The sequence below is a fragment of the Hyalella azteca genome, unplaced genomic scaffold (assembly GCF_000764305.2).
Source record: "Hyalella azteca isolate HAZT.00-mixed unplaced genomic scaffold, Hazt_2.0.2 contig13120, whole genome shotgun sequence".
NCBI classification, from domain to species: Eukaryota; Metazoa; Arthropoda; class Malacostraca; order Amphipoda; family Hyalellidae; genus Hyalella; species Hyalella azteca.
Window position 1 is genome coordinate 97,443 of NW_025943054.1, and position 16,951 is coordinate 114,393.

General features: G+C 42.2%; 1 protein-coding gene across 1 annotated transcript in view; it reads right to left on the reverse strand.

Moving 5' to 3' along the window:
• Positions 1-981: 981 nt before the first annotated feature.
• LOC108670286 (midnolin homolog) overlaps positions 982-16,951 on the reverse strand; it is a 42,934-nt gene continuing 26,964 nt past the window's right edge. Inside the window, exons 3-7 of the mRNA XM_018157745.2 lie at positions 11,689-11,745; positions 9,715-11,145; positions 8,638-9,088; positions 8,073-8,306; positions 982-7,904 (exon numbers count right to left, since the gene is read on the reverse strand). Of these exons, the coding sequence (XP_018013234.1) occupies positions 7,015-7,904; positions 8,073-8,306; positions 8,638-9,088; positions 9,715-11,145; positions 11,689-11,745 (3,063 nt within the window). The 3' untranslated portion in view covers positions 982-7,014. The remainder of the gene's footprint in view (positions 7,905-8,072; positions 8,307-8,637; positions 9,089-9,714; positions 11,146-11,688; positions 11,746-16,951) is intronic.

The window sequence follows — 16,951 nt, forward strand, 5'->3', positions numbered from 1 at the left end:
TATGGAGGTCATGAGTTCTCTGGTGGTCATAGGTTCTGTGGAGGACGTAGTTTCTGTTGAGGCCGTCAGTTATGTGAAGGTATCTATAAGCGACATACGAGTGTTAATGTAGGACCTCATCGTTCCAATTACACGCCCATCGACCATGGTCGACAGAAGGTTCTCGCTAGCCGTGACCAAAATTTGGAAATGGCTGTCAGCTTCTGTAACATCGGTTCGGTGCTGGTAATTTGTCGTCGACTGAAAACTGAACAATTTCGTAGAACTTTGACTGTTGTAAATAGTCATTATCTTTTATTTGTTTCGTTTTCAAACATTTTCTTAGTACTCTCAGCTTGTAATGTGTCCTTAAGGTCCATTAGCACCAGACGTCGCGTTAATCTCTACATACAGTAATAATATTACCCAATTCGCGTAGAGAAGTGAAGTGTGGTAAGCCTATCAAAATAATACATTATAATTACAACGCAATCACGTGAATAATCAACAATTTCATCTTAAAAGCGAGCAAATATTCGGAAAGCCATGTAACCGTAAAACTCGGGTGATCGTGATACTCATGGTAGGAGATCGATAATTGCAATGGTCATTCGGTACTTTCGAGTGTGGGTGCAAAACGTGAGAAATGGATAGCTGCATACATTAACACGAGGGAAGTGAAGTGATAGCGTGCGCAGTGCGTTCGCTTTGCTCCGCCGAAATGATGAACAGATTTAGTGACGTGAAGGGACTGGTATTCAAGATCGTGTCACCAGTTGCGCTCTGGGTCGAAAACTCCGGTTCCATTTTGTCAATATTCCATCATGCAGTTATGTACTTTCCTACAGTCATAACAAACTTCTCCCTATCCTGGATTTTAGCGTAAGCTAGTGCATTAAAAACTTTAGTATTGAAAATTATGCCACTCATTGTTAATATATTAGAGTGCACATGGAACTTCAAAATCGTGAACGAGGCACAAAAGGACAATAAATACAAGTATTCCATTTGCAAAACTTATTATTTCAATATATGGAGATAAATCCTACAGAACAACGAACTGACGCTGCAGGTGTTGTCTTAATGCCACTTCCTTAATGTTCAGACTTATAACAATGACATCAAAAGAACCTCTACTCGACATTTGTACAAACAAAAGTATATGGGATCAGCTACAGAAATCGAAAATTGGAGAAAATTCGTATGAATCCGTAGGCTATTGATAGGCGGTCACGACGTAGACATTAGGAAATGAACTGAAACGATTCCTACGAATCGAAAAGACAGCGCTGTGCTCGCTAATTTTGTTAAATAACAGGATGATAACAGTGTAGGATATCAGTACAAACTATTTAGCACCCGGAAACGAGTCAGTGGGATTATGATTAACTTTACAACGCTTACACACCGTCACCCGCAATAATGCGATCCGTACCAAGACTGCAAATAAATCAAGCGTTGAATGTTAATACCGACGGTCAGTGATAGGTTAGAAGTGACTATCTCAGATACGCGCGACCACAGTCGGCTTCAACTCCACGCGGCCGTATTCATGCTACCAGGAACACAAGATACCATGCAATTATACTTTACTTTACTCGAGTACACTCTAGTAATACCAGCCACATGCAAGCCAGCGATGCTGCAGAGTAATTACTAACGACAAAAGAAACCATTCATTTCGAACATATACATAATGAAATTATACTTTCGAACAAATCATGACTGAATGAGACTGAAATTTTCAGCATATCGGCAAGTAAATGATGATACAAGAAAAAGACATCTGCTTGTGTAAAATGCAAGCTCAATTTACAAGTGACAGGAAATGAACATTTCTCAAAAATATAGACACGAGTAGGAACCTCTAAAAATATTTTAAATTATATAAGGCGAAATATTTTGGTGTTATTAAACCCTCCAATATTAGCTTGAGAGTTTATAAATCATAAATTTCAATCAATAGCAAAAAAAATTCTGCTAGAAAAGATACAGCATAAGCCAAAGAATTAGCCACTGGAAGTCAATGTAAAATTAAGTTAGAAATTCTTTGCACACGAGAGGCTGAACCAGGAATGCTGATAACTATTCCGCGCGATTATGCCGTATGTACGAGTATATCATTTAATTGGGATATTAACTGCAGGCAAATAATATTCATGTATAAACAAGAAGTGTACAATCGCAATATTGTTAACAATATTCATGTACAAACAGGAAGAGTACTAGTGAAATATTGTTAACAAAATTTATGTACTAACAAGTAGTGAACTAGAGGAATATTGTTAACAATATTCATGTACAAACAAGTAGTGAACTAGAGGAATATCGTAAACAATATTCATGTACCATCAGGAAGGGTACTAGCAGAATGTTGTTGCATGGTAAAAACTGCACCACGAAAATCGGCTCATCAGAGAGAAATTACGAGATTGAAGCACAACATGCAATTGCATAGGAGAGCCTATACAAAAATAAGACAGGGTCAGCGTCGTTAATACAAACGTACTTCTTCGAATACAAAGTAAAGGAGAACTATTTCCTACATGCACACACAGCTACCATCACGGCTCTTCATATACATCAGACATTATGTACAAAATCAAACCAACCCCCCGAGGCTACTACACTACATCAATGTAGAATTTCCTCAAGAACAATCAATCGGAGGCGAACTGAAATGGATCATCCACCATTGAAAAAGGCTATAGCTCGACCGTTACCTAAATTGTGTTAACATTTCAAAACAACAGTCAAAGTGCTAAGAAATAAATCTCCGTACCCCTTTGCAGAAAATGTTCCTGTAACTGAAGCTGTGATGCATACTTGACGCGAGCCCAAGGAAAAGTTTGCCGTGCAGCCAAATTCCGCAGACTCGCCACATGCCACGACACACAGCCTGCGAGGCATGCGCACGTTGACTCCTGCGATTCCTGTGCTTTCTTCATCGCGATTAATCAGCGCAATTATGCGACACCGCCAAGTATAGAAGATATTAAATTACAAATATTCAGATACATAAATAATATTACCTGCGCAAGCAAAAAATACACCCGGTACAGGTTATTAAATGGAAGTAGGATTAGACGAGAGGATCAAATCGAGCCAAATGGGCGCCATGATTTGACCTCTGCGTTAGCATCCATACTCAATAGTAGTGTCAACTTACTCTTTATTACATCTTTACAGGATAACACACACATATTTCCTGTGTTGTGCTCTAAATAACACATAACGAGCAGCGGAACCCGGAAACGTACACGCCCAACACTCTTGAATACGATTTGCTTGTTGACAGAAACGCGCGCACTTGCGTCACTGCACCACACGCACATGGGAAGTCAACATGCGTACGCCAATGAGTGCAACATGCGTATATTGATACGTTCAAGTCATAGATCACAAGAGAGAGAAGTAGATAACCGAGTGCAGGATACTAGACTATTCAGATGATTGCAAGACATAATTAGAGTTGGCAGTCACTAGGCATAAATGACGACAAGCTTCAACTCTCCAGCCTGCGACGCGCTCGCGTTGGATTGTTGGAAGCACAACAAGATGGGCGACGGTAGCACAAGATGGGCGACGGTAGCAGGAATATTAAACATTACATGGCCTCACATGCGTCTGGCAGGAGCTTTATTCGTAGGAGCAGTCGCTAAAATTACCTCCACGAAGAAGCAGGCCAAGACGACACAATGAACTACGCACTTCATGCATAAGCATTCTAGTATATGCCTTCATGAAATCGTTTCAAATATGGGAAATTTTACAGGGGGCAGAAAATGAACTTTTATTTGTTACCCTCACTTAAATTAATAGGAAAAGCCACACTTCTCAATCACTAAAGGGTTACCATAAGGAAGAGAAAAACGAAAAAAAACGTGCTCGCAACACACAAACTAACTCTAGGAGAAAAGTTCATGAAACGTCGATCCAATTTAAAGAAAGGAATGGGAACTAAGCAGAAAAATTTCTATGCGGGTTTCCACTTTTAATTCGGAAATTAATGACAAGTAATTCTAGCCAAATACTCACTTGAAGAAAACATATTCAAAGAGAAGAATGATTATCGAAACAAGAGCAGCTTCTTGGGCTAAATTCAGACGATCTATATCACAGAATACACCATCGTACATAGTAAGAATATAAGATTTTTATAGTGCTCAAACACTCACTCCCAATTAACAGTAACAATACAAACGAAACTAATGTAAACATTTTACAAATAGTTTACAAAAGCAACTGTGGGTTATTTCAAACGCCTTCAGGTTTTCCGGGATAGACCCCCCCACAATTTACTAGAAAAAATTAATACAGACATAGGCTTAATTCTACGCAATCTTGCCTATTGTAAGATCTGAGTCCACAGTTAAGTCGACGTGAGCTTTATCGAAGTAAATAAATTACTAATAGCTTCATTTAATAAGATGAACGTTCGCTGAAATTTCTGCCGTTGCGCGCCTACTTCACTCGTAAAGATTCATTTATTTATCTAGGTTATCAACTATTTTCATCTACGCGTTCACAGGGCTATAATGCGGTGGGTTAGAAGTTGGAACAAATCTAAGACTCTTAAATATAGTATAGGGCATTTTAAAAAGTCCTTTTATTGACAAGATTAAAAATATCAACAAGATTTTGGAGGAAAACTAGAAATTTAATGCAAAAGATGGACGATAGCAGAATTCAATAAATTTAACGTGAATACTCCTGGACCAATTTATACTACTTCGTAAACCATAACCTACAGAAAAAATGTACACTGATTTGGGCACCCATGAAGTGAGGAAAGCCGCAGTTATTACCAGTTCAGAAGAAGTCATACCAGAAAATTTTTATCCCACGAGAGGACGTTTCTGAAAATGACATGCCCAGTTCTAGACGATTCCCGCTTATACGCACAAAGTACAAACGGTCGATACGATCGCTCATAGGAAGAGTCCAATTGTCTAAGCTTATATACACTTCATATCTATTATGTACATAGTTAACCGTACTTGTGCAGATGTGTTAGCATTACAGCAACGTACATTCAGGCTTAGCTCTGCTCTTGTGTTGCTAAAGGTATGGTACACAGGATACTTTCGAACGTGTGTTGCACACGGTATGTAACACTGAACTTCTGTGGCATTCAACATTTACAAAACTTCACCAGAGAATCAACGGAACGCAAGAGAAACCCCAACATTGAAATGTGTATTAGTTTAAGCAATGTATTTCATAGAAGTAATAGAACCTAGAAACTTAAATCGGTAGGACGGCGCGGTCGTCGCCACAGATATGGTATAATATACAGCACTTATATTCCTCAGCTTTACTTGGATTCCATTAGAAGGACTATAAGGGGGAAGGGAAGAAGGAAGCCTATACGCTAACTTTTTTTCAATCACAGTACATGAGTTAAACTTCATTAACGGGCAAGTTCTGAATAGCTGAAAGTTCAAATTATAATTACAAGTTTATTTATTCATTGAACTCTGCATATGTAATAAAATGACATAAATCTTTTTATTTCCAAATTAAAAGAAGAATTTTCCGCTAAATCATCAGAACCAGAATTTCCATGAGCACGAAAGACGGCGTTAAAAATCATTCGTCATACCGCAACACATTGACGTAATATAGCCAGCGATGGCCCATGAAATGCCTATGTTGGTAAAATATGTAACTCATGCATGATGAAATACCAAGACTAAGCTATCACTAAATTCCACTCATGGACATCGCAAGTGTTAGTGAATAATGCGTAGGTATAATATTTCAACGTTTCATCTAACCGCGCAGAATGGCTTCGATTCTGAATACAATCTTCTTAGACCAACTTACGACAACGTCAAAGTTCAAAATATTTCCACAAGATACCTAAACAATGCCCCTTGGTTCATGATTTGAGTTTACTGAAAATTAATCAATAAGCTCGTACAATTCAGGTGCACTCCCGAATAGCGCACGTTATGTTCACATAGCCCGGAGTGAAAGCTCCTGCAACCTGACCCTCTTAAGAAATTCCGCTCAATGCCGATCTAAAAAGCACAACGATACTTGAAAAAAAAAAGCCATCACTGCCTCCCACATGCTTCTGTCACCTGCCATTAAACAAAAAATGGTAACTAAAACCAATGCCTCTTAAATGCCGAACAATTGTACTTCAAAGTAGGCAACACGAGGTTAGGTAGCAAAGACTTATGTTATGCCGTTAAATTGCTCAGTTTTGATGCAATTTGTAGCGAGGAACAGTTTCAAGGAGAAACGTAACAGAACAACAACGACAAGCGGTAACAATGCCATGATAACAACATTTTGTAACCTCAAACAGAACAAAAAGTTCCTCTAAGGAACTTAGATCAATAATCACCCACGATCAGCAAACAGTAAGTAAGAAGAAAGTAATGACGGTTCTTAGAGAGAACACTGGGCCAGGGGTATTCTAGAACATAACAGACAGGTCTCATGTATGTTACACATCACACACGCAGGCCCACTGTATTCAAATATTTGAATTCAAAAACTAATGAATGCCTTACTTCTACACCAACGTCAAAACGAACAAGGGAAGAGGAAATCAACAGCTCTATATAAATAAGTCAAAAGACATCAACAATAATCAACACGTAAATACCTGAGAAGATAATTCGCAATGCCAACACAATATAAACAAGATAATTTCTACTAGAATCCCACGACCCGACGTTAACTGCCTAGTCTTTAACGCTCCCAAGTTTCCAACATGAAAACCACTCTTGAACTCGTAGGAAGTATAAGAAAGTTTTAATCGTGAACAAAATTATCGAGAAATGCATGAAATTCCTTAATGTAATATTGACAGATTATAACCGAGTCGAATATCAACAGAGGAACGTTGATACGAGCGCAACAAATGTACAGAATAATTACAATGCGGTGCGTCTTCCGAGGTAGATAAGAAGGTCTAATGCCATCGTGAAAAATTTTATGACCGGCGTTATAATTTCAATAGAAATAATAAACAGTAAGAGACGAGAAACGCGTCATGTAAACTAGAACGAATAAGCATTATGCCATTACGGTGCCGGAATTTAGAGAAACTATTTTTGCCGTGTCTTGTTGGTCAGCATCGCCAGTCGATTCCTGCTGCTGGTCAGCCTGTTTCTCCTGCTGAGGCTGCTGTTGCTGTTGGCTTTGTTGCACCTCTTGCTGTTGTTCGGATTGTTGTTGCCGTTGTTCTTGGGGGCGTTTAACATGCGCCTCTACAGACGGTGAGTCGGAAGCAGTGAGCTCGGCAGTGGCGGAGAGGGAAGGGTTTACTTCCACTGAAGAATTTTTCGTAGGTTCAGATGCAACGTCCAGTGGTTCGTCCACTTCCATGGCTGAAGGTGCGTCGGCTAGGACTGAGTTACTGATAACATCAGGCGAATGCGCAATGTTCTGCTGTTGTGGCTGCACATGAGCAGCAGCGGAGTAGTTTTCGTGTGGTTCACAGTCTATCTTACTGTCGGCGAAGCTACAAGTCTGATCTTGGGCCGAAGAAATGTGAGAAGGCGTATTCGAAGCCGACACACAACCTTTAAGAAGTTCACGCATCAAGTGCTGGTGCTGCTGAGCGGAGCCCAAGCAAACATCATCAGGGACGGTAGCTTTCGACACGCACACGCTATTTGAAGAGTCAGAGCAGAGCGCCGTCAATTTATCAATAGAAGATTTATTTCCGCACGCTGGGGCGTTCATTTCCGAAGCCTTGGACGATTCCTTTGGAGCTTCTGGCAAAGTAACCGGTCCAGGAACTGGCTGACGAGGTTTGGATGCAGTGGGCACAGGCAGGGAGTACGGCTGGCCGCTTCCAGCCGTCCGTGCTAGCCGGCGAGCTCTCCTTCGCTCAGCTCGCTGCTCCAGCATCGCTTGGATCTGCTGAACGCGAGACCGCGTGGCAGCATCTTCAGCCGACACTGAAATAAAACCGGCAACGTTAAGCTGATAACTGAAACGCTGTCAATGGGTTCGTTTGACCACAACCGTACGACTAAATTTGTAAATTGGACAGAACAAAGTGTAGCAAATTGGTTGTAAGGTAAAGAAATATTCTTAAGCTTAACAGAATAATGTGCGCAACTGACCCGTGTCCTTGGGATTAGCTGCAGCGTCAGTTTGTGGCGCAGCAGACGAAGCGCGAGGCGCAGACGACGAAGGTCGCGTCGTAGACGCGGCAGCAGCAGCGACAGCGGCGACGGCGGCAGCGGTGCTGGTGTAGTGCGGCGTCGCGCACAGCAGGTCATTCAGGATATGGATGATGGTGCTGATGTCACGCTTAGGGCGACCCTGGCGGTCCTGCAGTGCCGGGTTCAGGGTACCTAGACGGGCGAGAGGAAATTAGCAGACGGCCAATCAAGGCTTTAACATGTTCGTAAGCGTTGGGTGAAAATGACTATGTCGGTGTACATCACCGGTGTTGACAGTCGAAAGTTTGTCATATTGCCGTCTAAAGCAAGATTTGTTTAGTCTTAATGATGAAACAAGAAAGACGTGGTACGAAATTAAATGAATTTACGTTCTCGGATGGTAGTTCAAACTGTTTATCATGTTCACTTCCATTCTTGTTTTTTAATTAAATATTAAATTATTAATCGAACACATGCCTGCCATAAATGTGTACAAAGAAATGCTATAGGTACATAAGCTTACCAGAGAAAGTTCCACTGAAGACACCTTTGCCGTGATGCTGCATGCTCTCGATGATGGCACCTTGAGGCTGATGAGGAGGACATGTGCTGCCTCTTCTGCCGTCACCAGCAGAACTCTCCACACCCGGAGCATTGAAGGGTCGACCAGACCATCCCTGCGTCCGGGCGCATTTGCCGCTGTTCACGGAGCGAGTAGAACTACAGGCTCGGGAGCGAGTTGACTTCGGTGCGACCTGAGCTCTTCTCGCAGAGTCGAGGCTCACATCGGTGCCAGCCCCCGGTGTGGGACAAGTTCCTGATTTGCTATTGACGTCTACAGTTTCGGGAGCGACGCAAACATCACTAGGAATCGCAGGACCGATGTTCACTCGAGGCTCCGTTGAGTCGCAACTCGATGACGACCCAGCAACAGTGGCGTTGTTTTTCTGGCCTGGCACGTATGGGCCTGCGGGCTATAAATAGATTCCAATGATGAACGCGACTTTTTATTTATGCATCAAACAAAGAAGATGAGAATTGAAATAGCAGCCAGAAATATGCTGCCATTCAGGCATTACGTTAGAAATGATTAGAGTGATTTCACTAAGTTTACATTCAAGTTTTCATATAGAAACATAACAATTTAAATGTATCAACACAACGCGACAAGAAATTAACATTGTTTAATTCCTACTATACAAGAAAAAAATATACCTAATCATAAAATTTAGGTTAGAATTCTGAATGTGGAAATTCAAAACTTGGTCTGTCAAAAAATAGCGATTGGAATTCGTGCAAATTTTTTCAACTTCGAATTTGCCATTTTCAAGCTGATCTTATTGGTGCAGCAATGTAAATAGCTAGCCACTTTTGGCACCGTAACGAACCAAAATTTAAATTCTGTGTAGGAACGTGACCTAAATAGATGGAACGAGACTTCAATTTTTGACGGATTGGTAACGCGGATCATTTAAATATTATGGGAAAGCCAACGTTGACAAACTTTACAAGTTCAAAAATGTTTGAAGAAGAGCAAATGCATTAAAGAAGTCTGATCAAATCAACAATGAACGAAATATAAATTTGAGGTTGCACTTACCGAGGCACGTTTCTTATGATCGAGGGAAGCTGCGGCTGCTCCGGCATAATTGTGATGATGAGCATGATGATGGTGATTGTGGTGACTTGAAGCAGCAGTAGACGGTTTGTTGGTGAGAACTTCGGAGCTGAGCTGACGCAAAGTTTGTGTGAGGTTTCTCGAGGCTTCAGCGAGGGCACGAGTGTCCAAGCCCACAGCGCTGACCCCTCGAACACGGCCTCCGACACTACCGGTTACGGCGCCTCCCCCACGTCGGGAATTAAAGCTCAGATCTTCCCCAACCTGTGAGGCATTGAGCCCAAGATCGCTGAGGTCCAAGTCATCGACTGAGGCATGGGGGCACACGCGTATGGGTAGCTCTGAGGTGCTGTTGTTGCTCTGGTGCTGCTGGTTGCTGTAGGGTGTAGGGGTGAAGGAGCTACCACCTCCATTGCGGTAACTCGTGTTGCTGCTGAAGTAGCTTGCTGAGTGAACGGATGGAGATGGCGCAGGAGGAGAGTATAGAACAGGAGACCAGGGGGCGGTGGGAGACGTAGGAGAAAAAGAGGATGCAGAAGATGCTGGAGAAGAGAAGCTAGGAGGAGAATAATTAGCTGAGGAAGACCTACGAGGTGGCGTGCAGGGCGGTTCATGTGGGGGCGAAGACGCGTTACAAGCAGAAGCTACAGTATTATTATTAGTGTTATTGCTAGGACATTTTCCTGTAGAATTATACGTATTCTGATTGGTTGTAGGAAAGCTTTTATGCTGTTGCTGTTGTTGTTGCAAATTGATAGGCTGAGCCTGAGTACTGTGCTTGCTCGACTGCAATGAAGGGTTGGTGGAGTGCGGCTGTGATAGTAGGTGGTACTGGGGATAGGGGTGGTGGTAGTACGGATGACTATGATGATAGTGATGACCGTGATGATGATGGTGTCTGGCTGCTCCAACCCCATTGGGTGAAACATTTTTGTGGTTATGATGATAATGGTGATGATGGTGTCTGTTAGAACTATTTCTCAACGATTGTGATGGGACCGAATTAGTAGTACTTGATGGTGGCGGCATATCAATAGTAGATGGCGTAGAAGTGGTGGTGGTGGATAAGCTCGACTGTGCGTCAAGTGGAGAATTAGGTTGAGGCAGAGACGACGCAATAGAGTTCCCTATGTGCGACAGAGCAGAAGAAGAAGAAGAGTTTGTTGACGAGTTTAAAGAGTCGGGAGAAGAGTTAGTAGAGACGTTAGAATAGGCGCTTGAAGTGATAGAAGAGTTAGAAGAGGACGACGAATAACCTCGTCTGAGTGTGGTTAAGTGGTGAGGATTGGTACGGTTGCTGGAGTGATGCTGCACAGGTGATACTGTCGACAGCTGAAGCTGAATGAGCATCATGTGGTCACCGAGACGCATCGTCAAATTCAGAGGTGCTTTGCCAGATAAAAAATCCGTGACCTGTGAAAAGAAATACAAACTCAGACAATGACAAGGTAAAGCGTAATTCCACATCAGACACGAGTTTCTATGAGACCAAAACAGCAAGAAGCAGAAGTGATCCAGAACGTGATACATAAAAGTAGCACTCCTGATTGAAATTTGTTTATTCTACATAACGATTGTTTTATCTAACTACCAGACTCGCAGCAGTCTTAACTTGCCACGCCCAGTGCGACGCACAAACAAAACAACGCAGATGACATACGGCACATTCTAAAATGAATAAATGATGAAACATACGATCGTGTTTGCTTATAAGATATAAAAAAATGAGAGACAACAATTCAACAATTTAGATATATTAAAGATGGGAACATGAACACTTGTATGCAGCTTCCCTTAATAATATGAAGCTAATCATAGCTGAAAAATGAGTGAGGCTATAAATGGGAAAGGCGAAAATAAGTGAATTTGTAAGTTAATATAGAGACAGGACGATAGCTTGCTGACATGTACGCGGTTGTCATGAGCTCATGGAAGTCAAGTGTGGGACGTTCTCACCTGACCATCATTGAGCGATTCTAAGGCTTGCATGACGCTCTGCTCCGGTCGTTGACTCTGAAACAAAAGAAATGGACGTCACACACACGCTCAGCAAGTGCACGCTACTACATCGCCATGCGTTACATGGATCCAATAGTCACACACACGCTCAGCAAGTGAACGCTACTACATCGCCATGCGCTACATGGATCCAATAGTCACACACGCTCAGCAAGTGAACGCTACTACAACGTCATGCGCTACATGGATCCAATAGTCACACACACACGCTCAGCAAGTGAACGCTACTACATTGCCATGAGCTACATGGATCCAATAGTCACACACGCTCAGCAAGTGAACGCTACTACAACGTCATGAGCTACATGGATCCAATAATCAAACCTGATGTTAATGTGATGCGTAGTAACAATGACATCAGTGGCGCTATGGTGTAGGCTTAATGTTAAGTACTAAGCCAAGACTGGATATGAATCATTTTACTTCCGTCATACGCCGTCAGCACATTTTTTGGACAAGCAGAAGCCGGATGCTACCTCAAACGTCAACTCTGATATTGGAATGGCGATGAATGCAACACACATTTGTAAAATTAGCATGGTCTGAAATAAAGTTTGCAATAAGTTATATTGTGTGAAAAAATGGTTCAAAGATTTTGTGGTGATCGATAAATGGTGCTAGAGATCAATCAATCAAGTCTTGAAACGATCATTATCAAACAAAAGACACCAAACGCTCGTGCACCTCGCACATACTCTAAAATAACTGGAGAATTGAGATACATCTACATAAAACATACAGGTATAATTTCTTTACTGAACCTACAATTAATCGAGGATGGAAGGACGAGCATGAGCCAACACAAGAAGAGGTTCAAGCCACCACATTAGGAAAAGATTTTCTATAGAATGCGTAAAGAATTCTGAAGCCGCAAACTCTAGAAATCCATAAGGGCAGGGCGTTCAATAATGAGAAGTAAAAGCAAGGCCCACGAAGAGAGGCGGCTGCGAGCGGTAATCCATTTTCCGATGGTCGGAGACTGCGCGTCTCCAGGCGTCGTTACTGCGGACAATTTTAATTTCTTAAGTAATTCCTGAAGTTACGTATAATAAACTAGTTTGCTGTGATGTATGTATATGAAAAATTACCATCATGCTGGTTTATTACATAATAAGTACATGATGCGTCATGAGCGACAATGAAGCTAGAGTCCAAAGAGCAGAAGCAGAGCAGCTGTGTATCGCATAGGTCGAGTCGATACCGCGTCTGTTAGTGAGTATCGAACCTCGAAGTGTCGATACAACTCAATAGCCGTGGCGTGCGCAGCTGCTTCGTCAGCAGCATCTCCTGTAGTGCCGCAGCGTTCAACTCAAGCAAACAGTAACTAAAGAACACATCACTATCATCGCTAAAGAACAAATATGAAATACCAACAAATCCAATGAGAATTTCAAATAAAACTGTATCAGAATTCAAACTGAATCCATCTGAACTAAATCTAAATCATGTAGTGGTCCCAATGCTGTTCTGAAATACCACCTCTCAATCTGTTACATTTTCATTATACTCGATTAGAGTTAGGTTCCAAGATACAAAAGATAAGGCCTAGTATGTTTAGGCCAACATAAGGCCAAGTCATTGCCGATAACCCATAGACCGAGAACTTTATAAGTGAGCTCATACGGGATTCTGTCATTTTTTTCAGAACAGAGGGCAACAGGAAAGACATTCTAACAAGAAATCGGCGAGCATTGTGTGAGGAACGATGGCTAAAAGCTAGTGCTGAACTTCAGGCTAAGATCAACTGAACTCTTCAGTGCTCGGGAATAAGTCAGTCAAGTGTCAGTCGTAAGATAAAGAAGAAGTCAGTTAAATATCAGGTGTTTAGGCCGCAAGCAGAATACTAAGTCAGTCGAGTATATAAAGGCTGTAAGAAAAAAATAATAGTTTAGTCCTGCAGGAACAAAATAACGGAGTTTCATAATATGAATCGAAACAGAGAGAGTTGGTTTTAATAATGAAGCAATAAAAATCGATGATGACACTTTACAATATTTTCAGTTACGAGATTTGGTCCAATGTTCTAGAAGGGTTGAGAAGGCTCATATCATGACGCAATTGAGATAAGAAGCGCCCACCAGATGCATTGGCGCGTAAACTTAGATTGGATGTAGTAAATTTATTGTCAATCAAGGAAGTTGGTAGAATGCAGCTAGGATAAAATTTGACGAAGCAGTCAGTAGGAAACGCAATGCTTTGCAGCAGACTTGGCGTTGCGAGAGTTCGCGCTAACTACAATAATGTATAGATATATTTTCAGCCCTATAAAACGAATGAACAAATCTTTGAATAAATTTTTCAACAGAAGTCAAACTCAGAAGTTTTACAGACTCGTTAGTTTAACTAGTTGTTAGACTAATGGAGCTATGTCATTGAGTACAAACCAACTTTTGCTCCCATCGAGCCCATAATAAAATGCACAGGTACAAAGTAGACGAGGAAGCTCAGGCCCCAAGAGCTTCTTATCTCAAGAGCCAAGAGATAAAAAACGCAGGGGCCCCAAAGAGGGCGACGGCAACGACCACAGGCCGCTGGCCCAGCGATGACTTGACAGTGACGGACTTTACATCGCGCACCATCGCGTGCACTACCGTGCACCTTTATACACAAACGTGCACTTGCAAGCATCAGTATGCACAAGCGGGCTGATGTGTAAACTTTCATGCACCAGTGAGTGGAATCGTTAAATTGCACCGGAATCTACTGAGCACTTTACGCAATGTGATGTGCTCAAAGTACAAAACGAAACAAATTTACAAACAGGCGTTCAAAATGATGAAAAATATACATGGAAACAAAAAGGGTGAGAAAGGGAGAGGCAAATGAGGCAAGAGGAAGCGGGAACGGAGTACACGATGAGCGCAGCCCCTCTGTGAGTGAGGGGAGTGACGGCCCCTCTGTGAGCGAGGGGAGTGACGGCCCCTCTGTGAGCGAGGGGAGTAGCGGCCCCTCTGTGAGCGAGGTGAGTAGCGGCCCCTCGCCCCTGCCATCGACAAATAAGGGGTCGCTCACGGGGGTGTGAGAGTGTAAGTGTGTATGCGTGCTGTTGTGTACGTGTGTGTGTCTCAAAACAACGTTTGCTTGAGCGTGTATATAGTCAAGTGGGTGGGTGGATACACACGCTCCATACATCGCAGAGCTCGGGGTTAGCAGAGCCTGAATCCTTCAACTCATCCATCAATTCAACCTTCATTTCATCTAATCATCATTAAATTAAGATGGTCACTCTAAAGTCTAAACGGTCACTCATCAGTGCTTAAATCGAGGCTATCACAAGCAGGCGGCCATCACTAGAATCTGATAATCACATGTATGCAGTCAGGCATAATGCCACATGGTCATAACCAATGAGCGAATAGTGACACAATCACCAACAAATATGTTGTTTCGCCATCAATACGTGGTCACATCCTCATCAACAAGTGCATGGTCAAACCATTAGCCTTCCCACGCTGCAGAGAAAAATACGCGATACAAAAAGCTCGATCAAACACAGGGGTCAGAAGCATGTATGCAATTGAATGCATAAGCAAGCTTAAATGCATTGATGTCAACGTGATATTTTCCCTGGACTAAATATTCGTTTTGCTGAGTGCATAAACTAAGCAAGTTAATTGCGATGCCACGTGAGGGCTCTGAACTACTGCAGCTGCCCACGTTGTTCCGCCTTGTGTCTCAGGGAAACATACACCTCTAGCTTACTGAACAGCGGCCTGAACTACGAATGCACCGACTAAAACTTTATTTCGGTTGAAAAAAACATCCTAAGGGATGAGAAAACAGGTGCAATATAATATGCCTTCTGGAAATACGGCACCACGAAAAATTGTTCAACAGAATTATTGTATGTATATAATGTGTCAGCCAATTTATGAATTGAAGCAAAAGGACGCAAATTCATTCAAGAGAAGAACTAAAAAAAATTCCATAAAATATCAGAAAAAAGCAGAGACCTCAGTCAGTAAAATATAATCTAATATAATGTAACTTGTTGTTTTATTTGCTGCTTTGCACCATTACTCTGCTATTTCATACATGGAACGCTCTTGTCCTATGCTAAAGCTAGCAACACCAAGTAAATGAGGTGAATATGAAATAACTAATCAAGTAACCGATCAACGATCGCTTCATCAGATGAATCAATCAATTGTAATGCACTGCAGAGAGATGACTGATGACCAGCATGATGCAACTGTACGACTTACTAATACGTTAATGAGGAATGAAATCACGAGCTGCTAACTTAACTGAGGATGGAGCTTCGTTTTTTTCCATAGGGGTTTCGAACGAAAAAAAAAAGCTAGAGCACGTCTGGGAGCTGCTGCGTTATGAACCGATTCAAGATAAAATTAGCGATCCTGCAGCTAAATTCCGGCCAAGAAATAAAACCAGTGTATGTAATGCAAGAATATTTTGGACAAGAAGAGGAAGAACAGAGGCGCGCCATGACAGAAATATCCTGGGGAGCCTTCGGTTGGAAATAGGACCCCTGCACTGCGATCACAACATCAACAGGGCTGCTGATACCAACAAACAGAAATGTGCTTAACACTTCGTTGGTAGAGATAATATCAGATATAGCTGGAGGCAAGAGAGACTTCCATAGGGGCAACAAAACAAACAGTTCAATAAAACACAAGAGAAAAGCGCAGCCAGTAAGGTTAATAAAAGGGTCCATTTACTGTCACAAGCAAAATGGACCCAGCGCAAAATACAGAAATAATAATTTAAATTTATCCTTGCAGTGCACACCACACTACACGAATATACAGTGTATTGTCACCACTTCACAATGGCGCACGCGGCATGATAACAAAATCACAAAACAATGACGGTATGACGTTGCTCTGGCAACAACAGCATAAAGATAAAGTTGAACAGCAATATACGATTTTGACTGCTGGCCCAAACAGCAGCAGCAGCGAGCTGATGAAAGAGCAGGAAGAGCAACGGAGCAGACGAGCAGCAGCAGTCGGCGAGCCTCGTGCGCTGCCTTCGTTAAAGCTGAAGTGGAGGCAGCGTCTCTGTCCCCTTCCTACATACGCTGCAGCTGACGACTCCTGCCACGCTGCTTATGCCGCTGTTCCAGCGATACATGTGATGCTGTTCCAGCGATACATGTGATGCTGTTCCAGCGATACATGTGATGCTGTTCCAGCGATACATGTGATGCTGTTCCAGCGATACATGTGATGCTGTT